Genomic DNA, 23330 nt, shown 5'->3' with positions numbered 1-23330 from the left:
CTGCAAGGTGTCTGTGCCACAGAATCCTCAGCCACAGGGAGGCACCCTCTAATAAGAGCTCATGAGCAAGTCTGTGGTGCTGGTCCACTTCCATCTTGACTCTGTCCTTTGTTCTTAGAGGCGGTTTCCTATTTCCCCTTATCCCCTGCTGGCACACAAACCCTTACCGTCAGAGTACCAAATGAGTGATGAACAGCCACACATTTTAAGAAGAAGCAAAGTTCAAGCAAATCCACCATCCAAGCCTTTCCTAACGACATCAATTACAGTCACTTGAGCTGTCAGTAACAGAAATGTAGTGCTGGCCACTCAGACAAACATGGACTTTCTGTGAGCACAAACTGCACCGTACTTCAGGGACTCAAACTGTGCTGCCTGTCTGTGTGTCAGAAGATCACTCAGGCTACGGCTGAATCTTTACTGAAGTTTTAATTCCCAGCTATAAATGTTTGAAAGTTATTTAAGCATAACTACATGCGTGAAAGTAAAAAGACTTCCTGTATTAGCAAACTTCAGGGGAAAATAAGTTTGGATCATTAAGGTTTGTTTAACCATGACCTAACTATGCATAAATATTGAATTTGCCCAGAGGCAAAATGCAGACATTGGCACGTTACCTGAAGATTCAAAGTCAAGTGCATTGACTTTTGCTCTTTGATGACATTGCTCTAAAACAGGTTTTCTTTACACAAATCTCTCTTATGTACAATCTTTTACGCACCTTTTTACATATGTAAGAATTAAAATATTAGCAGGCAATAAAACACAAATGAAAATAACACATAAATCTTTCCAAGAAACCATCACTGAAAATAACAAGTTTAAGACTATTGTGGCAGCTACAACCACTATGGCAACAGAAGCTTTTGTCTGTGAAATAACGACATTTTAAGTGAGGCTGCAGCATGCTGCTTGCTTGAGCAACAGTGGAGGCATAAGTACACAAAATATTTCTAAATCTATGTAGATACTGATGATAGTATCTCACTGATTGTTCATGAGCATTTGGCAAAGCACAGAGGACAACCGCTCACGACTGTGTGAAGCTGTCCAAACCCATCTGTTGCTGGAACCTTCATAGTGATATTCCTTCACAATTCACTGCAAGTTGGTGTAAGAAGGTGTCCTGTGATGGATGGCTGCAAAAACAAATCAGATCACCTGAAATATAATGGAGGAAACTTTGAAGACCGTCTGCTTGAAAACCATGTGTGCAGCAGAATAAGAATAGAGTATCTGGACCAAGATCAGCTGTGCAAGCAGGAAAGGACAACTGTTCCCAATTCAAAGCCCAAACCACCAGGCCAACAAACAGTTTCTTCACCTGTCTACTCCTGAATTTAACCATGACAAGGAAGTAATTTAACTTAGACCAATGACAAGAAAACAGAAGAATGGAATGAAGGAAATCAAAGCTTATTAATACAAGAAAGCAAGGAGGAAAAATTATGGCTAACAATACCTAATATATGTGCTTCTTTACTCAATTGGACAAGGGACAGGTCTGGCAAATGTGTTACATAGCTACTGGATCTCCATGAGATCTGCACTGTTCAAGTACTCAACACACAAAGGTTTCGTACAGTTTTCAATATCCAGTTCAATGTAGCAGCAGGAAAGGTACAACAGCTTGTGTTTTCCATTGGCCTTGTTTCCCAGGAAGTACATCTGGCTGGATTTCTGAAGCACAAAGGCAACTTGTACCGGGAAGTGCAGTAACACCTTATCTCTGAGCACACTGTGCTGGTCTTGTAGGAAGTGAGACTTTCTGCAGTGGGAGATTCCAAAAATGGCTATTTAAATAGCACAGCTTCCTGCAGTAACCACGATGGATGTTGCTGCAGAAGCAGCAGTGTGGTTATTTTTAGTCATACAAGTAGTTCTTGTCTACAGAGGCGTTATAGAAATAGGAATACACTAAAAGCACTTGATATAAGCTCCTATACTGTGTTTCAGGAGGTGACTGAATTTCAGTAGTATAAATTCAAGCTAAAAAAAAGGTTCTTGTAAAGTAGTCCTGACTTCAAACATCCACTGTAACCTTAGCTGAACTTCAATTTCCTGAAGGGAAGTGAATCTTCTTTGTCAGTGGTCATACCCATCTTTGGGCAGGCGATCCTCTGGTCCACTGCCTGTGCTAACAGAAGCAATGTGCTTCCCAAGTATGTCCTACACATGCTTTCTAGGACAGATGTAGTTATTATGAATTACAATCAAGTGATGATTCTGAACATGACCTTTATTGCATAATGCCTTATCTCTTCTTAACATGGAGGAAAGAAATAACCAGAAACAAACAAACAAAATCTGGGAGCTCTACAGTAGGAACAAATGTATTGATTTTTACCAAGTCTTATATCCAGCCTGTGAGAAAGAAGAATTACAGTCACATTAATATTGAATGTTGGCAAAATACATTGTTTGATTGCATGTGTGTGAGCATGTAACATCACTGGTGATTCAATTTTGCCTGAGTGAAGGTTAGATATGTCAGGATTGCAAAGGTGGAATAATCTGTAATATAAAAACAATAGCTGTGCTGTTTCTGTGCTTGCTATGAAAGAGCATAAAAGTGTAATAAAAGACAAGGCAGGCCAAGGGAATAGAAGAACATCAGAAAAACAGCAATATTCAATTAGATCAGAGGTAATAAGAAGATCGAGCAATATATTTCATAGGTCACAAACACATGTATTTAAATATAAAAGCATCTCTAGCCTTTGAGTTTGGAGGTACTGACCTTCAGCAGTGTAATTTCACCATAGGAAGAGACATATTTCACTTTTTTGTCTGACAAGGACATTTCACTGCTAATTGTTATTGCTGCCCACGCTGAAAGAAGCAGATCTATTGCACTTGCCTGTTGAGATAGACACGTTTCTCTGTTAGCTGACCATTGCCGTGGTTTGGGTCCTCATAAGGCTCATTCTGCACCACTTCGACACCTTCACCTCGGTCACTCTGCTCATGGCTGTGCTTGCTTATCATGTACAATTGCCCAATTCTGTACTGCAAAGCAAAAATCAAGAACAACATACTCACTTTATGTAATATGAGTATTTGTAAGTCAAGGTCATACAATTATGTATCATTATGTACAAATTTAAGGTCATCTAAGGGATGAAAAACAGTATTTCGAAGCTTTATTCAGGCCTATGAGCCGAGTTCCTCCCATTATCTTATCAAATCCAGGGCTTCACTTACAGAAAAACACAAGAGCCACGTGCGTATGATAATCAGGAGAGAACTTTGTTTTTACAGTATATTTGTAAGTATTTAAGTTAAGAATAAATGAACAACTAATATGCTGCATTCAAGGTGTTTTAACTGGTGGGTGAACTCTATGGGCCCAGACTTCTCCTGTCATACCAACATGATGCCAACAGTGAAGACACACACACGGATTCAGCAGTTTCAGCTCTTTCCACAGAAAGAAGCAGACTTAGTACTTAGAAAAAGAAATTTGAGAAGAGTGATTTGGTGATATCATTAAAATAAACGACAGCACTTATCTTTTTTCATATAGACTCACAAGTTATTTAGGAAGCCAAAACCCAGGGGCTGCAATCACAGAGAAATAAATTACTGCACTGGCAATTGACTTCTTTTTTCCTTGCAGTACGTCTGCATCTACTGTAGGGCTTTTTCCTCCAGAGAAATCTAACAAAAAGTACATTCCTAAACTTTCATTAGCAAAGGTTTTTAGAGTAAGATTGTACTTTCCCATGCTTTCTCTGTCCTGAGATTTCACTCTTATTTAAGTCCCTTCCACATTCTTGAACGCACCACAGCTCTCACAAGAAACCATCTTTGGACCTGTTTGGTTTTATCCACTGGATCCATCACTCCTCCAAAGTAATTTATTTAAGGACATCTAATCACATCTACCACATCAATCACTTCCAACACGATGGACAATCCCTTAATGGCTGAGCTAGCACACACACAAAGCTGCCAGGTACACAAAGCTGCAGCGTAGGCAAAAGGTAACAGCCTGACCTCACTAACCTCCCTGAAATTCTCAGTTATTACAGTTATAAAACAGCAATCCTACTACATACTTTACAAGCTCCAAAATCCCAAACCAAAAGAGCAAAGTTAGAAAAAAACAGCCAAAACATGGAACGAGTTGTCAGTGAGATGGTCTTGCTAAAGAAAACAATACAGAATAGGGCAGGGGTGTTCCCTCAACGCACACTACAGCAACAGGGCAAATTACTGTACAGAAACATTCCTAAGACATTCACTAGAACAGCGATGCAGAATAACACTATTTGAACCATTGGATGCTGAGTTCTGTTCTCTGCCTGTATCTGCAGCTTCCTGATCTCTGGTGCCTCCTTCAGACAAAGTGCCCCCATTCAATAGATGAGCCCTAAAAATCATTTTCCTTGCTAATCATGTTATCATCATCTTTGGTCTCTACTGAATCTTCTTCTCTGTCTCATCACATTTAAACACTTTGTCCTAATCTTCGAGATTCTGAAGAGCTGTCGAATTCAAACATACACTTTAACAACTTCATGAAAAATTGCCTTCTCTGCTTCACTAATAATAAATGAATGCTCTGGTACACAGCCAAGGCAAAGTCTGTAGACGGAGCAAGCACTTCTGTTGGACAAGGCAGTAGTGTTGGAAAAATGAGAACTTTCAGACACATGAAGCTGTTCTTCAGCTCTGATATCAAAGCAGCATTCTTCAAAGCTAAACACAAAGAGGAAAAAATGCCCTGCTTTTTAATTAGATATGTATGAATTAGACCACCTGTGAGCAAAGGCACTGCCTGCACAGTGATAAGGATGGTAGAAAAGAGGAGAGGTGATAAAGTCGCTTATCTTCTAATGGAAAGAAAGAGATCAGTAATTTGTAGCCTGTGGAACATGAAAAGGTTAGTTGAGGAAAGGGGGAGAGCAATTACAGTTTGCCATAAAACCAGAATCACTACTGAGATCTCTGATCAGGTTTCTGCTATTTTGACTTTTATTTACCACGGACATCTCTGGAAAGTGTTTCACAATTGCACATGACATTGCATGCTAAGATTTCCTACTTCCACGCAATCTTGGCAATTTTGCTCTCAGCTGAACACAAATGTCTCCGTTTCTGTGGCAAACACTGGCTCAGAAACATCAAGACAAACGCGTGTTCATGCTGACAATGAATAACAGTGCTGTACCAAGGCATTCACTAGCTGCAGTATCACAAACCAGAGATACTGACATATAACAACACGTTTAGCTAATAGAGATTGATATTATTTCACAGATACACGCTACCACGAACTGCAAGCAGAACAGCACATCACCAAGGCTATAAGGCACCCCGCTCAGCACGTGGGTAAGGATGGCTGAGCTGCACTGTTCAGCAGATAATCTGCAGCACAGAGAAATCACTTCAGACACTGCAGTCAGTGCTTACAGAAAGTTCTGCTTCTCTGATGACACTCACAGTCACATGCGCTCCAGTGTTAAGATTTCTGAGATTGAACAGAACAGAACTTTGCCTCATCTGAGCGCTTCCCAGCTCAGTGCTTTTACCACAGGACACACCTGTAAAGGTGTTCAATTCTCAACAGTAATTACTTAAGTCAAAGTGGTTTCTCTTATCACACTCACTGACTATAAATCCTTCAATCCTTCATACTATTGTTACTATTAGACATCACTCTGCCTTTTGAAATGGGCACTGCCTAATGCATTCTCAGGTTAATGCAGAGCCCTCACATGCAGGCAATTATAACACTGTGCCTTCTGATCCCCATGCTTGTGTAGATGATGATTCACAGCTATTAAGAATAATTTAAGAAAGCCTTTTCCACGGCACGAGCTGCAGGTTCTGACAGGGTGATTTGTCTTCCTTGCTGTTAACATTCCTCGGTTGGTTTTAACTAGCACACAGGAACACACACTGTAAGCATCTGATGTTCCACGTACCGGCAGACCTGCGCTGCTCCTGCCAGATCTACTTTTCAAATTCTTTTTTCTTTTTAACTGCCAGTTTCTCTCCCAGATTTCTAGCTTGCACAGGTATTACTTTGCAAACCAAAGAAGTGAGCATCTTGCCTTACAGCGTGTGCTAACCACCACCTCAAGGCTTTCCTGAAGGGCACTGCTACAGAAGGGTATCAGTCAGACAACCACTGCAGCGCTGGACACCTTCCTGCCACCTTTTGCCTACAGAGCCATGAGCAGGAAGAACAACCCTCACTGCAAACAGCAACTTCCAAGTCTTTCCTACACAGCATAACTTACCAATGTGAAAGAAGCAGCTGATATTTCTAAAATAGTGGTTTTCCTGCAAAAATAACTACATTGTAGGCTAGGGTCATGTGAAAAGAGTCCTACTGGTTTTGATTCCTGGGAAAATCTGGAAAGAAAGCATGAGTAATAAACAGAGAGCACAGAAGGGGAGAGTTTTTATAGGCCAGGGCTGTACCTTGCAGAGAGAGCCTGGCTGCTGCTGGGATGGTACCCAATCTCACTGAGGCTGCCTCTGCAGAGTGCACACCAAACGTACACATTATTTGACTGCTAATCTCTGCACCACAGCACTCAGAGCACCTTGCACCACATTCACTTTGCCGTGTAGAAATATCCTATGTGCAAAGAAGTTTCTACCAGCTGTTGTTTTAAAATGGCTGTCCTGAGGCACTAATACAAGACTGTAGTTTCAGCAGCAACAGCAGCTTTCTAAAATATGACTGTCAAGAGCAAATCCATTTCAGCTATGCAAAGGAATCGAGCTTCTGAAACAGCAGCCGAATTGATTTGTTACAAGGAACAGCACCCAAACTCTACACAACCAGCTTCATCTAGCAGCAGACATAGAGAGGTGTACCAGTTAACGAGTGCCATGGTCCCAAGCATCTTTTGATTGAAACACAGCAGAGGTGCATTCTGTCCTGAGCATCAGCTAAAGCCAGTGCCTGAAATAAACAGTGTGGCACTACAGAAAAATCCAGCAATGAGAAAAATATGCATCTAAGAAAAAGAAACCACATGAGAAACCAAGACATTGATCATTAACCAGCAGTGGCAGAAATGAGATACAAGAGAACTAACACTACATGTCAAAGGGTTATTCTGTCTATAGGTGTTACAGATGTGATGTGATGCAACGTACAGCTTGCTAGAGCCTCCAATCAAGGCAGGTCAGTTAGTGGGGTAAATGCTAGTAATAAACAGACTGGTTCAAGTTTAATGTTGAGCTTTAAATCTCCCCTTCCGCTAATTCCTGCATGCATCTATGACTCGTGATGCACTGCACATCTGCTGACTTGCATCAGCAGCATTTTTTAGTATTGCCCAAATTCATGGGAACGTGTTTTTGTAGCCTCACAAATAAGCAGTTGCAGCAGGAACAGTTGATTCTCACATGCTGTAAAATGCAATTCGTATTGCTTTCATGCTTGCATTGCCTTCCTCAAGGAAGAAATTTCTTCTGCAAATCACTTCATCTGTTAAAATTCCTGTGAACTGGAATAGATGTTCAGCACAACAGTACCCCTCCTCCAGAACTTTCATCTAAAGAAACCTGATCTACATTACATTTGAAGTGCCTTGGCACATTAATGGCTTACATCCTATGTGAGTGACGCCGCAATTAATAGAAGCAGATTAATAGTAATCCACAATTAATACACATACAACACTGCTCATTTCAATTTTCACTGAAATGGAAATTAAATTGCAAATTTTCAGCTTACGTGCAAATACATTTTGCTAAATATAGCTCTTGTCCTGTTAAGATGCTAGCAATTTTGTTTCTACACCAGCTGTGCTATTGAAAAAAAAACCAGCTGTTTTCACCCTGAATGTACAAGCTCATATATTAAAGAAACAGTTCTTATTAACAATATTTTGCAGCGAGTCAGCTGGTTAAATCTTGCAACTGTTTACGTGGCGTGCTTCTTACATAATTGCCAATACCACCTCATTATCTGGGTCTACAAATGGATATATATTTCCTGAAAGAGATGCACATGATTTTCTTGAGCCTGTTCCCAAAAGCAGAAACACGAGCTGGAAGGGACTTCTCATGGCCACTCACAGCCCACCCGCCAGTAATGCACACTGAAACTCTGCTCCCATCTGTGGGTTCCTATTCCTGAACACACACCTTTAAGTCACATGCAGCTCACCCCTTTAATTGCAGCTTGTTGCTTTCCAGGCACAATTCACTTTGCAAAAGTGGTTCGATGGCTATCAAATACTACTGATGTATTTTCTAAGCCAATATGACAGCACACTGTATTTGTTAACTACAATTCATCCACGAGGTTGCAGTCAACCTGAAGGCTGAAGTTCAAAGAGCTGTTTGTCAACCCTCTTTAAATTTTAACTCAGAATGTGGTAAAATGAACTCAAACTTGCAACATAATTTCTGCAGTTTCTTTTGGTAAGCAAGGCTTATTTCCTGCTATTCCAGGAGAAAACTCTTATTTCAGATGTTCCAGGGAAACTCGGAATGAAAAGCAGAGGGTTCCTTCTCCACCCATCCATCCCTCGCTCCCCCCAGCAGTGCACACAGCCCTGCACACACAGCAACACCGCCACATTTCTCTCACTGTGCAAAGAAACATTCCCTGTGAATTAGGGGCAGTGACCAAGCAACTTGCTTTATTAATCCAGACAACAAGAACTCAGTGGTATGTCATTGAAATAAATAAGATTTAGGGGAAAAAAAAGAATCTAAACTTACATGCCATACATATTAAATGCACTTTTCTTGCCTAGAGGAAGGCCAAGAGCAGCCAAGTGGTGCAGTGCCTCAAAAAGCTGTGGCTGCAAAGCTGAGTCTGCACAGAACAAGCAGCTCCTCTGTAGAGGGATTTGTGTTCATTGTTTGATTCAGCTCAGTTTGAGTCGGGATGTATTTGACCCCTCCTGAATGTGATGCTGCGGTTGGTTTGGCTGTGACACAGGTGGATGGAACACACGTGCAACTCTTCCCATGCAATGGAAATTATTTTTCACTTTTTGCATGGCTAATGGCACTCAACTGATGTTTAAGTAGAACTTCTTTCCCCTCAGGTTACTTTTCTCTAATTACTCTTCAGTAATTACTCTTTTTTTTTTGTCTCTTACAAAATCTCTCTCGTTCTGAAAACATCAACTTTCAAGTACAGAGAATGTGACGCTTTCAGGAAAAAAAATCCATGTACATTTTGCTTTTAGGAGCACTGAAGAAACTACAAAGGATTCAATAAAATTTGTCACAATCAGAGGGGAGCAATTCTGTAATTACGTTTTTTTGGTAGGCAAATTCCTTAGGAGGCATTTTGGGCAATATAATTCTGCCTGTAAGGATAGAAAAAGGGAGAACTTCCTTAGGAGACACAACATAAAATGAAAAAAGGCCCTCAGTATCAGAATTAAGACTCACCATTTACAAGCTAAAGGATCAGACAAATTCAACCTGCTTTCTGATATCGTTCTCAAATGAAAATGAAGCAGATAACTTTTCTTTGCTACTTCCAATGAAACAAAAGTAGATTCACAGTCAAAAGGAACAAATACTTCAATGTATGTTCTGATCTCATGAAATGAAATCAACTTCAACTTGATTTTTGAAATGCACAGTTTGATGCCTGCCTTCCCATGATAAACAGTAGAATGGAGTGTCTTCAGACAGCCCAAGCTCCTGCACAGGACATTCCTCACCTGCATCTACCTTACAGATTAGGGTGATGAGGATATTAAGGTCAATGAAGAGGACACACATATAAGCAAGAGTTGAATTATTTAAGAAGGAAATGAAGACATACTTAACTCCCCATTCCTGGACTTACAAGACAAACAAAGACTGCAGATTAATTTATAATTATTTAACTAAAAAAAACCCTTATTAGTAGAATATCATCCCCCAAAACATTGTAAGGATGAAATAAAGTATACAGATACATACAGAATTATAAACATTTCTTTCTAAGGAATTCACTCCCACTGGCAGAAGTGACAACGCTTATGCTAAAACGCGATATAACTTCTGGAACCACAGAGCAAATCAATGCACCTATGGCCCAAGAGATTCTTGCTCTCCTGCTGAACAGCAGCAGTCCCTGAGCTGAGCCGGGCTGCACGGCCTTCTGCAGCAGAACACAAGTAACAGAGAAGGCCATTTCTCAGTAGCTGTAAATGGGAATGGCTTTCTGTCACACAAAAAAAGCAGTGTTTGAACTTCTGTTACAGAGAAGTTTCCAAAAACACCACTTAAGCAGGAAATGGTGCCCTTGAACAGAGCAGAAAGACCCTCCTGTTGGCTGCAGAGGCTTTGGACCAAAGTGAGCAAACAGCTCTCTGCACTCATACACCAAAGTTAACCACTTCCTCAGCAGTTAGAGCCAGTGGCGTCATTCAGAACATGTCCTTTGGGGTAATAGCTCATGGTGTATGGCAGCACCAGGGAATAAAGCTGAAAACTACAACAAGGCGGGTAACTAGATAAGATCTCTTTGTAATGAACCTGGCTTTCTTCCTGCAGTGCTTCAGACCACAGCAGGGCCACGTGACTGCTGCTTATGCAAGTTCCCAGGCTGTAAACCTGCTAACAAAGACAGAGTTCGAAATAGCAAACATGGAGCTCAAAGCCTTCATCATACATGGCAGAAAGCGCTGGTTTGACACAGAAGTCAGAACATTAACCTGCACTGTTTTGTGTAGACTTCAATCTTTAATATAAGAAAAAAAAAAAACAAAAAAACAAGCCCCACACTAACAAGCAAACAACAAAAACCCATGAGAGTTTAAAAGATACTTGCTTGTTTCTTCCCCTGCTACTCCAGAACAAAGTCTCAGCAAGTCACTGATTCAAAATCTCTGGGAGGAGCAGGTGACCGCAGCAATGGCAACGCAAACAGCACTCTGTATTCTGAGTTTGGATGCCCAACAGCACCCAGGAAGAGTCAGCAGCAAGAACAAAATCCTGTAGGCCAACACAGCTCCATCTTCTGCTGGTGCCTGGAGTTTGCCTAAGATGACTGTGTGCAGGCAGAGCCCAGGCACAGCAGGGCCGTGGCACATTGCAGCACCCACATGGTCACCTCCTGGCCACTCTCTGCAACATCCCCTTCCCCCCTCCTGCACATTCACCTCATAGAACGAACACACTTAAAGAACACTAAAGTTAATTACCAAACTTTGAAACCTACATTCTCTATTCCATTCCCCCCATCCCCCTTTGGTTTTTTTTTTTTAATTCTTCTTTTCCTTGCTCCTTGTGCTTGCTGTGGACTGCACGATTCTCATGAGAATGAGATAACCATTAGGGCAGGCAGCACACTGAATTCCTAGCTGCCATGGCTGAACTGCTACCCAGCACCTCAGAAAGAGGAACTAATGCTACCTAGCACACAGCAGGAGGGCACAGTCTATTCTGCAGCTGCACCTTCCTCAATCATCAGGACCTGATATACTTGCTTCCCCATCTCAGATTATCACAGCTGGTCCCTGCCACTGCAGACAGGCAGGCCAACTCTACCTCTGGAATCTTTTCTTCCATCTAGGCTGCAGTTAAAAATAAGCACATACAAAAACTCTTACTTTCTGATGGAAAGGATAGCAACAAGACACTTGCTGGCTTAACTGGTCACAGCTCTCACTGAGAGGCAGCCATCAGCTTGGCTTTGTGGGAAGCTTCGCAGTGTTACTTCTGTTGGATCCAAATGGTTGTCTTGCTGTGAGCACAACTGCTGACAATTGGGTAATATTTGGCAAGAGGTCTGGCATTGCCAGTGGGACACATGCACAGATAAAAGCAGTTATGAGTTTATATACTGACTTGTCATGCATCCATTCTCTTATTGTGATACTGAAACAGGCACAGAAAACTTAGTGTCATAAAACGAAGTTCATCTAAGGAAAGGAAAGGTGCAAGACCGCATTCAAGGCTGCTGGATGACAACAGTGTCATCTTGTCATTCACCCATGGTGCTTGGTGATGTTAAAACTACAGTCTGGGAAGCTTGATTGATCTGTTGCTTTACTGTCTTATTCTTTCAATAATTTCTAGCACACAAGCACATCATGAATCAACGCTGAGACAAAACCTTGGATGTGACAACCAGATAAGCCTTCCAAAAAGAGCAAGGTGTGCTTAATTCAATTGAACTCAGAACTTCGAGTATTTTCTTTTTTAATGAAGCTTTTACAACTCAGAGGATTGCAATTGCAATGTTCTTTCCAAGCTACTGAGAATGATTTGTTGTAAAGAGCCCAAATTAAAATGGGTGGAAGAAAGGAACTGAAGTCAGTTTCAGCTTTAGATTTTTCTCTGCCAGCTTTTCCTCAGTTGCTGCCCATGCTGCCTCAAACAGCAGAGCCTTCCACAGATACCAACCACAAGCGTTCCACGGCTCGCTCCGATTGGTACAAAGCCAGCAGATCCAGTATCACATCAGGCACGTCACACCTTCCTCAAATTCTTTTTCATCTGCAAAAAACATTATAGAGAAGAGGGAAGATTATACAGCATTATAGATCTGATGGCCTCTCAGAGGCTTCCCAGACGTGATTTTCTCAGGCAGCTCCCTGAGCCATACTGACAGGAGGACAGGGTTCAGAATCAGGTCCCTGCAGCCGGCTCCCAAAGGCTCACACAAACCAGCCAACTGAGCTTTCTGTATGCTGCCTTAATTTCATAAGGCTGTTTTCTTAACAAGATCTCATGTTTTATTTGGTAGGTCATAATGTATGCTACAGAGTCACAACCTACATACAAGTTCCACTTCTATAGCCAGAAGAGGCAGTCATGCGTCAGAGACATGCTACTTATCCTCTCACTGCAGCACTTTGGGTCCCCATGGAGCCTTGACAACCTCAGCTGCTCCACCAACCACTTTTCTATCACCAAGTGAGCCACAACTACCAAAGGTCAGACTTCCTCGTTTTGACCTGTGGGAATGAAAGGATAACACAGCATTTCATTACATCAGGGAGATAAAACTCACGTTGGTTTCCCACTTACTACTACAGCCAACTGTGCACACTATTTGTTGCCATTCTGTTTCAGATTTTATTTCCCTTTATATCTATTGATGAGATCTTTATTACGAATTTATTAGCCTTTACAAAAAGGATCTTTTAAACTTTGCAGCTGAGGTGTCTGTGAAGTCAGTCTGATGTGCTGTAACATGGGAAATGATTTCACATTTGCTGTATGATTAACTGGAAGATGCCATCAGGGCATCACCACTTCATCTTCATGAAGACACATTCAGGGCAGCAGCAGAGCCCAATGTGCACTTTCTCATGTGTAGCAATGCAAGCAGTCCCAACGGAAAACTCACAGAGATGCCTGCTTCTCCACTCATCCATAAACCAAATGTTTCATTTAAGCCACCTGACTTCTCTCCATCAGAAGGAAAAAGTGCCATTAAATGAATTCTCATGTGCCAGCTTTGATTTTGTCACAATGGATAATGGATCCAAAATTCTTTCTCTACACATCACAGCTACCTTGTGGACATTCCTAAAATTGTAATCGCCCCCACAAGAACACAAAGCCATGAACAAAAATGTCCTGTTTTATCATTTCAGAAATCTACTCAAACATAGATGAAATTCATCTTAAACAGCCTCGGAGAGAACACTGTCAGCATAAAGATCTGTGTGAGTGACTACTAAGTGAGAAGCTCGAGGAAGAGGAACAGCCTACATTTTCTTGAAATGAGAAGTTAAACATGTTTTTAGAAGGTTATAGGAAGACGGGCCTAAAAGAAGATTAAATTTAAGGTCTAGCAAGTAATTTATTTATGAAAGAACTTGAAAACTATAAGAAAATAATCCACACAACATTTACTGCAGGGCCAGGTCAGCAGGGCCGACGTGTTTGTCTGGAACTGTGCTACCACAGCTACAGTTCCCAACAACCAAACCCGTGTCTGCAATACCTGAAATGCTATCCTGCAATCAGAGTGCACTCGTATTCTGAGGTCCCTCCTGACTTTTGTTTTATTACTGTCAGTAACAAAAGATAAGGCAGCTTATGACTGCAGCTCAACAGCCATTCTCAGCTCCTACTGATTAGTATTTGACTGAAAGATGCTCACGTTCTTAAAGAATCTGCCCCAAAATACCGTAAGCAGCTGCCAGTTTCACTCTCTGACAATAACCCCCATGAAGCTGCTTTAGTGAAAGTGTTGTGTATTAACTGGCTGCACTGTTTATATTGCTAGCAGCAATGTTGATACTGTAACAGGTCATTGCCAGTTAAGTAAAACACAAGTTCATGTTACCACCAGTTACTTATTTTAACATTGACATTGGTAGTATGGGTAAATAGCAGTATTTTTCAGTTAGGAGAACTGTACTTCAAATTGATGCCACCACTAATGGAAATATGAAAGCAAACCACTTACACTGAACAGATACCTGGGTGAAGCATGAGCAGAGAAAGCACATCACCTATCATTAAGCTTGCTGCCAGCTTCCGTTAGAAGAGATTGTTCTCCTGTTGGTAACAACTGCTAAATTTTAGTTGCATTATGTTCTATTGTGCCTACTTCATGCTCAGAAAACCAAAATGGCTCAGGAATGTTTCAATTGCTTGCAAGAATGAGACCAAAAAACCACAAAAATCACCAAAATCAATCAAACAAACAAACAAAAAAACCCTAACAACAAAATCAAACCAAGCTACAAACAAACAAAAGCAGTGAATCAGAAATAAACGTGTCAGCTCCTGCTCCCCTCCCCGCCTGACATTTGGCAGACACCTCGTCCTTGCAGATCCATCTTATGCTGCTCACATGAAAAAAGGGCTAAGTACGAATGGATTAAGCTTAAGCCTTTGCAAATACAGCTCCATATTTTCAACAGAAGCTCTTCAGAGCTTTCCAGGTGAATTACCAAATATTATGTTCTCACCACACACTCACAAGCCTCTCATAGATCCTACTACACACAGGTCGTGTTTCCCTTGCATGTTTCTTTCTGCTGCTTATTTTCTTCTATCACATGTCACCACGTACATTTTAAGTGATTCTTTTACCTATTATCCTCTCCATTGGAATCTCAAGTACAGAAGCCTGTGCAGTGCCTGCATCTCAGCCTTCCAACCAATGACACGGGCAGGGGCTCAGAGGGCAACACAGATGTGCATTCTCAGAAGGGTTAAAGCCACCAAAATATTTACCACCAAAGTCTATACTTAAGGAAATCTTTCTAAGATTGTAAAGCCAGGTGCCCAGGTGTGAGGGAAGAAATGATGGATGACATATTGTACACGTGTGTTAGCGTTCAAACACTATCACACTGTTAAATAATCTCTTATTTAATTCTCTCTTCTCAAGGCAGTCACGTATTGCTGCATACGAATTTACATTGGGCATCTGCTCCATTTGCTGAAGAGCTGAAAAACACACTGGGAAAGGAAAACTGTGCCAGCTCAAGGTCATAAGAACCGAAGAATCCACATGAGTGCACATCCTCTGGGCATCACCAGTTGTGATGAATGAGGATGGGGAAGGGCAGAGATCAAGAACTCATGTAACACAAGCCTAAGTTCTTCACAAGCACTTTTCAGATGCTTGTTCCTCATCATCCTCAGACCACCTCTGGCACAAGAGGTCTGATTCAAAGAAATATAAAGCTATCATAACTAGATTCAATGAAAACTATGTTTGGAACGGGCCATGTAAATCCTCTTTGAAAAATCAGGTTCCGAATGTTAAAAATAAAATTAAAAAAATCAGTAATTTTTTACTTTAATGTCTCAAAAATGACCTTCATCTCTAAAATCTCACTGCAATATGTATAATGAAAATAAATTGATTAATGTTTTGTAAAACATTCAGAGACTTCAATAACGACTCAAAAGCCATGACAGACCACGGTTCCAACTTCAGATACAGATCATAAATTACTGACAAAAACCCAAAATAATCATATAATGAAAAAGTGATGTTCACTTGAGCACCACCCAGCCTTTCCAGGAACTGCTTTTATGAAGAACATATTCAGAAAGCGAGCAAACTGAAGTTCTACAGGCAACATTCAGTGGGGCACATCTGAATTCTGAGTGCTTGTCCTTATCCCTGATTCTTAAACTAGGATATGTTGATAAAAACCCAAACTGTAACCTCACTGCAGTTGTGCTGTCTGAGAAGAAGGCCACAGGCCAGCTCTGCAGTGAGGCTGCAAATGCAGGCAGCTCAGAGCAGCAGCTGGCTGATGTACCTCACCTGCTAGTGCTACCTTTTCTTTTTGATTAAATAAAAGCTTCTGGCCTACAGTTCTTACACTCTGAATATGTAGCGTTCACAATCCAAGAAATAAGCATCAGTATTTTGACTGTTTTATTTTTCCCCCAGACAGCAATTCACTAACACAGGGCTGGGTAAGCAACTGCAAGATTTCTTTTTTTAATTGGAGGAACAGCAAAATTAATTTTGAAAGCTTCTTCTGTCAAGGCTGAAAGTCTTTGTACCAAACTTCATCCTGGAGTGGTATTTTCAGCTGTAAAATAGGGGTTTGTAATGGAAATGCTGACAGGCCCATAATTACAGCAGCACTCGCGGGCACCACTATAGCGGGCAATCAGATAGGCGTACCACCTAAATTCAGGGCAAGGTATCAGAAAAGTTCGTGTCTGTCCTCATTAAAGCAGCACTTAACATTCCTTTAAACCTCTGGCTCAGACTATTAATTTGATGTTCAGAAGGACACACACTGGTACCAATGCTCACAGTGACTGCAGCCCCTCAGTACTTCAAACTGAATCAGAGGATCACCCTGATGTTGAAGGCAATAGAAACTGCTAGAAGTTCTAAGAATAATGAACACTTTATTTTACAGGACAAACTGAAGTCACAGGAAATAATATACAAGTGACACATTCATTCCTGTGTTCTGTAGTGTTTTAAAGCTTCTTTTTATATCCAAACCTGCACTGATATGTCTGTGATGCAATTACACCTAGCATACCAAGGAGACTCTGTTCCCTGGGCCTTCCTTGATAGTCATGGATATTAGTATGATTGAATGGTATGTTCATAGCCTATATGGATTTTAGTTTTCTTAATCCCAAGAAAAATCATTAAATTGGTGACATGATTCCAACATGCACAGTAATATTCTGAATGTTTCAATAATGTAGAAATCCACAAGTTTCACCTGAGCGTGTATTCTGTAATAAAATCCTGTTTTCCTACAGAGGCAGAAATACTAGCAGCATTACTTCCAGCCATGTAAGCTATTTCATGATTCCAAGAGACCCACTCCTATTTTCCTCAAAAATAACAGAAAGGGTGAATTTACCAGAAGGAGTATTTTTTGGAGCAGTGCTTTCCTGAAACAAGTCCTTTTTCAAGCATAAAAAGTTTCAATAAACCAAAATAACAGCAATAAAAAAAGCATGCATCACATTCAGCACAAATCTAGGCATACAGCTCTTATCAGGTACAGGAGAGAACAAACGTCACGTTCCACAGAAGCCTGCCTCACTGGAAATGGGACTGACGGTGTTTTTGATGACTAGGTAGAGAAAGAAAACATCTCCCTGAACAGAAAGTACTTTCCCATGGAAAGCTGGAATGGTACTATTTTGAGTATCGCCCTATTTAAACACAGGGACACCCTCACTCTGTCACTCGCGCAGACGTGATCCGCATGTTTTGATGGCTTGCAATTCTGCCTCAGACTGCAGAAACTCCTCACAAAAGATGATTCAGAAGATTATTATATTTGCATATTTTCCCGTTACTGACAGTGAAGGCTTCCAGGGGCCATCGGTTCAAGACTACAGCATTTACAGAGAGCAGGAGCCCAACATCCATTGATGTCACACTTATTTGAATGCAGAGCATAACTGACACTGCCAGAACGTCTGTGTTTGTTGCCATGGGATGCTTCAGTTCTCTCATGAGAGACATTTCTCTTTTGAAGAGGACAGGTTTTAGGATTTACTTTTTTTTTTTTTTAAATCAATAGAAGGCAACAAAATTGCCTGTGCTCCAGAATGCAGATCCACATGAAGAATTATTTTCCATTAACTCGCTAAAGAAAACAGAGCAGTAAAGCAGCCAGTGACAGAAAGGAAAAATTTATCAGCGCTCACCAGGCTAGGCTGATCTCTCACAAGAATCTACAGACCAGAGGAAACATGGCTTCATCCTGGGCCTTTCTGTCCACATCGTTTTCTCAGATCACCTATTCCACAACCATAGTAAATGCCTCTAAGAAGCAGCTTGAATTTTCCAGCATAATTTGTTCCTTTAACAGAACAGATTTGAAGAGCACAAGTGTGATAATCGCATGCAAAAATGACTTGTAGTACTTTGTGGGAGAGCAAGACAAAGAGCATTTGCTGGAATCATGAAACCAGATGAAACTTACGGAAGTGTGACAGATGGAAACAGGCCAGAAAGTTTTGCAGTGCTGTATTACAAACTGAAGGACCACCATTGTTAAAGTTAAATTTTTAATCCAAAATTCACAAGCTTCCTCATTTCTCACTTCCAGATAACTACTGAGCTGTCTTCCTCTGGACTTCAAGGCAATGGAGCTGTTTGGAGTGTAGTTCAGTACAGAATCTGTCCTTCATTTCAGACACAGATCTTAACTCGAACAGTTTTCTCTTAGGAACATATTTTTGCATTCTTAATTGAAGAAAAACTCCCACTGACTTCACTGTGAATAGAAGCAGGCCTGAGAAGGGCACTACTCTTGCTTATCAGCACACTATAGGAATGCTGTCAATTAATTACACCATATCAGCTGCTTGGCTGTAGATAGTGTACATGGTGTGCTTTTCACTTTCTGATTTACAGTCAGTAGGAGGAGGTCACAGCAACAGAATAGGAACAAATCAAAGTTAAACATGGACATGGAAATTTCTCTCCGTTTTCAAGACTGCCAATTCTGTGTGCACTGGGCACGAACTGGGACTGTGGTGATGAAACGCGAGAGCAATGCTTGCTACTGGCAATGACAGCCTAGATAAACAAAAGAATTATGCCTTGTAACTGATTCAGTGTAAATGACAGGCATCCTACAAGCTAGTATTGAAAATAGAGCAAACGTTGTCAATTCATTTCAGAGATTAAACGGATGGAAGAGTACCCAACTCCAAATGGAAACTAAGGAACGTGACATGCTGCCAAACCAGTACTTGGCAAAACAAGTTATTATAATATGGAAATACTGTTGCACATCACTAATAAATGTTGCTCACAAAAATATTGATAAAAACTCTGTGATTCTAATTGTTATCATTATTAATATCTGATTCTCTTTAAGCAACAGTCACCACATAGTTCATGATTTCAGTGAATGAGCATTGAGAAGCCATCAGGCCCTCTCTAAAGGTTACTGCTTAAAGGCTGAAGAAACATAGCTGCTGGGTACTCTAATTGGAACTGTCTCTCTGCACCAACAATTAATTCAAAACATTGTGTAGGCATTAAATTCAGATCCTATACTTTCACATGTAGGACAGGAGCTGTATTACGTAATTTGCTTTTCATTCACTACCATTAATTCAATGATTCAATGTACCGAACAGAAAACAGACAGTATGGGGGTGATTTGGACCGCAGGAGCAAAAAAGAAAATTATTTAGTAAATAGCACAGTATGGGTGCATAAACACTGTGGGCTAAGCTCACTCTGCAGTGAAGTGCTGATAGCTGATGAGAGCACTAATTTGATTTCGGAAGCCTATTTCCCAAGGCCACTCCCTAAATTTTCTAGAGGAAACTGATCACCATGAGACAAGAAAGTCCCTTATCTCGATAAATTGTTGCTTAAATGATACAGTGCAAAAATAAAATCAACAGACAAATAATTTCCAATCACTGGAGAGATGACACCGGTGAAGACCCAGAGGGATTTGTGCTGGGTTTCAAAGTACTCAGTGTGCTCGTTAGCAATGGCAGCATGCTCATCCACAACTTATTAAAATCCCCAATGAACAATATATAAAAAGAACAAGCAATAACTTGAACCCAACAAGCATGGAAAGCCACATTTTCGTAATTAACCTCCTACAACAAGGATTTAAAAGATGGAGTGGGAGGCATATTATAGAGAGTACAAAGTGGAAAATAGGAGAGAACAGAACAGAGAGGATATGGAATTACTGTGATCACTTGCAGCCTCTCAACACTTAGAGAGAAACTGCCATTAGATGAAAAGCAGAGTGACAGTGTCTCTATGACCCCAGTGGCAATGGATACCCAGAACAACCAACTTAAGGCCTGCTACTACAAATCCACCACTGGGTCACCTCCACTGCATGAGTGATGGAAGAACTTGGGGATGAAAACAGACTTCACCACGGTCTTCTACAGAGAAAGGAATCAGTCAAACCCATTTGCTACTGGTTAGCCAGTATTAGTATTAGTATTGTGCTGTTCCTGCTTAAGAAAACATCTGAATGTATGACTTGGAACACAAGACTTAACACAGAAATTAGAGAAACATCCCAGAAGACTTACAGGGAGGAACAGCACCCATGCATGTTACCAGCATTACCCTATAGCCCTATCAAAACCCACAGGACTCAGCCAACCTTTAGTGGATACAAAATTTAATAGAGTAAGGACGGAAGTCTGACCGCTGCTTCTAAAAAAAGGCCACAGAAACCTCAACAGGAGACAGCAGGGCAGTGCTCACAGGAACCTGCTCTGCACTTCACAGCTCTCACAGTCACACCTATTAGGTATCTTGCATGTGGTTTCATTAAAATGTTTTTTTTTTAAATGCTTTCCATAATAACCATCTGATCTTGGCTGAAGTGTTCTGGAGTAACACCCTAAAGCACACAACATCTGCAGCAAATAGAGTGAAACAATGCTGCTGTTTTGAATTATTTTTCATACTCTGGATTACTTCTGACAGAAAAAACCTACAGTCACTTCAGCTTTCATACATTTTCAGCAGAATTCAAGGTGCTGCCCTTGTGTTTCTATCCTTTTACTCCAAACTGTTCTCAGTGCCCGAAGTCCTGATGAGATTTGCTTTCTGATCTCCTCCCACAGAACCTCATCACACACGGCAGGGTAAGGCTCCCACTGACAGCTCCCAAGTTTTCCAACAGCTGCCGTCCTCATAGAGACAAACAGTTGATAAACAAAATAGAATGATACGGTTTTAAATCATCATGAAAGATCGATTATCTGATTTACATTAAGTCATACAGCTCAAACATTTCATTCCTGTGATGCTATCTAAGAACACGCAGATCACAGTTGATTTATTACCTCAGCTCCAAAATACCCAGCTGAAAATAGGCAGGTACACATTCACACCAATTACTTACATTTTTGGGCAGTACTGAAATTAACAATTCTATGCTTAATTTGATAGAAGTACCATAATATTTGTAGCCACAAAATAGAGCTACATGGAATGACAAATGCTTTAAGTTTGGTCATGAAAGCGCGAACAAAGCACAAGGCTTCTGACCCCCTCAACTTCTACCTTCCATGGCCGTGACTGAGGAGAAGCAATCTGCGATGGACAAGAAGAACTAGAGCACCAAAGCCAACCCAACGTAGTAGAAATCATTAGAATAGCCTCAAAGGCTCTTATCAGGAAAGTACTGTAAAATGTGACAGCAAAAGTTAGCTAATTATCTTCTCCCAAATGAAATTTTGAAGTACATTATTATATAAGTATTATAAAATAAGGGCTGAACTATGGTCTGTGCGTATATATTGAACTTCCACACATCACAAGTGCATTAGCAAACAGATACACCATGTCAAAATACATCCTGGGATGTGGTCTTTAAAAAAGCCAGGATTTGACCAAGTTGAGTCATTGAGGTAAAACTACAAAACAACAGAAGTATGGGTGAGGACAAACAATGGCAAGAGAAGGCTGGGAGGGAATCCCATGCACAGAAAGAAAAATATCAAAAGAGGAGTCTGTTCTGAGAAGTTGTGAAATACCCCCAGTGATAAAAAAAACTGCTCCATAGAAATGCACAGCTTAAAATTTCAGGAAACATCTTTCACCTGCAGACCAATCTGCACACAGGATACGTATTTTGGGGTCTGAAATGGGCGAGAAAAAAGGATTTGTTGTGGGACTTAACCCTGTGCAGATGCAAAACTGAATGGGAATCTCCCCAAGCAGACTTGCTCTGATCAGGTTCTAGTTTGATGTAACTAACATCAAGGTGCAGAGGTTTTGACTCCTTTAGAACACATCTTTACAAACAGTGACTGAGAATCCAAGGAAATGCAGGAAAAGAAAAAAAAAAAGCATCAAGGCCCTCTCGTGCCTCAGCTCTCACATTTGTAGTTTTAGGATACCGAAGTTTATTGTGAGCTAAACCATTCATTTTTTATTCTATGCAAAGCACCTCATATAATCGTATCCTTCAGCTCCTTAGGTAAAAGACTCTTATTTGCTGATTTGATGGAGAAGCCATTCTTACAGCTTTTGCTTGTGAGAGGGAGATCGCTTTGCCTTTGCAGGATGTGCGTTACCAGCGCCAGGAAGGTGGGTGTAAGCTTACATCAAACTAAGCCATGTTATATTAAGACAGGGTGGACCTCAAAACAGAACTATGATTTGTTATGGTTGACAACTGAAGGAAAATAAGGAATGGGATAAGGTCAGAAGGCTGATATGAGGAAATCAGATGGAACCAGCAGCCACTTTTCCTCAAACGTTCTTAAGGAACTCAAGCTTTATTCAGACTGCAGTCCCCAGAAGAAGGTTAAGACGCTCTGATGTGGAGGGTGGCTGTATTTGCTTTCCATGCCCATAGGGACATTTGTTTTCTGGAGTCTGAAGCAGAGGGCAACCACCGATTGCCACCGGCATTGCTCTGATTGCTGCAGTGCAAACCATTGATGTTTACTCCAGTTCTGAGCCCCAAAAACAAACTGACATGCCTGAAAACATCTTGGTGAAGAGGCAGGATTAGAGGTATCCACATTTAAACTGTATTATGCTTGATGCACGATTAAATAAACACATAGCCACCTGTTACACTTATTTCTGTGGGAGTATCTATTTTCAATTACAGCATTTACTATCCGCCCTCAAGAATGGCAAGTAACACCATGGCAACATAAACACAGTCGTGGCTGCTTGAGAAACCTAAATTATAAATAGCTTATAAATAGCAATGTATAGCCCGTGCAGCCCTAGAAATAAACTAACTAATCCATGGGCATTTGTTCCTATGACATAACATTTCCACTAAAATATTTGCCTCATCTCAAGCCCACTCAGGATTGATTTAGAAGTTCAGCATCACTTGACTGAGTTCACGTTTAGCCAAAAGAAAAAAGAAAAAGATAGCAGAGAATAGAGAAAATAAGCTATAGCAAAACTGCGGGGGGGAGGGAACAAAAAACCAACAACGGCCTTTATT

General features: G+C 40.9%; 1 protein-coding gene across 7 annotated transcripts in view; it reads right to left on the bottom strand.

Moving 5' to 3' along the window:
- The window catches only part of PITPNC1 (phosphatidylinositol transfer protein cytoplasmic 1), a 71081-nt gene that overhangs the window by 39366 nt on the left and 8385 nt on the right, over window positions 1-23330 (bottom strand). For 5 of the 7 annotated variants that reach the window (XM_042865083.1, XM_042865086.1, XM_042865088.1 and 2 more), the window contains exon 2: window positions 2861-3009. In XM_042865083.1, coding sequence (XP_042721017.1) covers window positions 2861-3009 — 149 coding nt within the window. Of the gene's footprint in view, window positions 1-2860; window positions 3010-8118; window positions 8212-12336; window positions 12430-23330 lie in introns of those variants that run through there. The other 2 variants (XM_042865084.1, XM_042865085.1) reach the window with 2 other exon arrangements.

Source organism: Lagopus leucura, unplaced genomic scaffold, assembly GCF_019238085.1.
Source record: "Lagopus leucura isolate 7727_CA_CO unplaced genomic scaffold, USGS_WTPT01 Super-Scaffold_797, whole genome shotgun sequence".
Taxonomy (NCBI): domain Eukaryota; kingdom Metazoa; phylum Chordata; class Aves; order Galliformes; family Phasianidae; genus Lagopus; species Lagopus leucura.
This window is presented reverse-complemented; position numbering and strand designations above follow the sequence as displayed.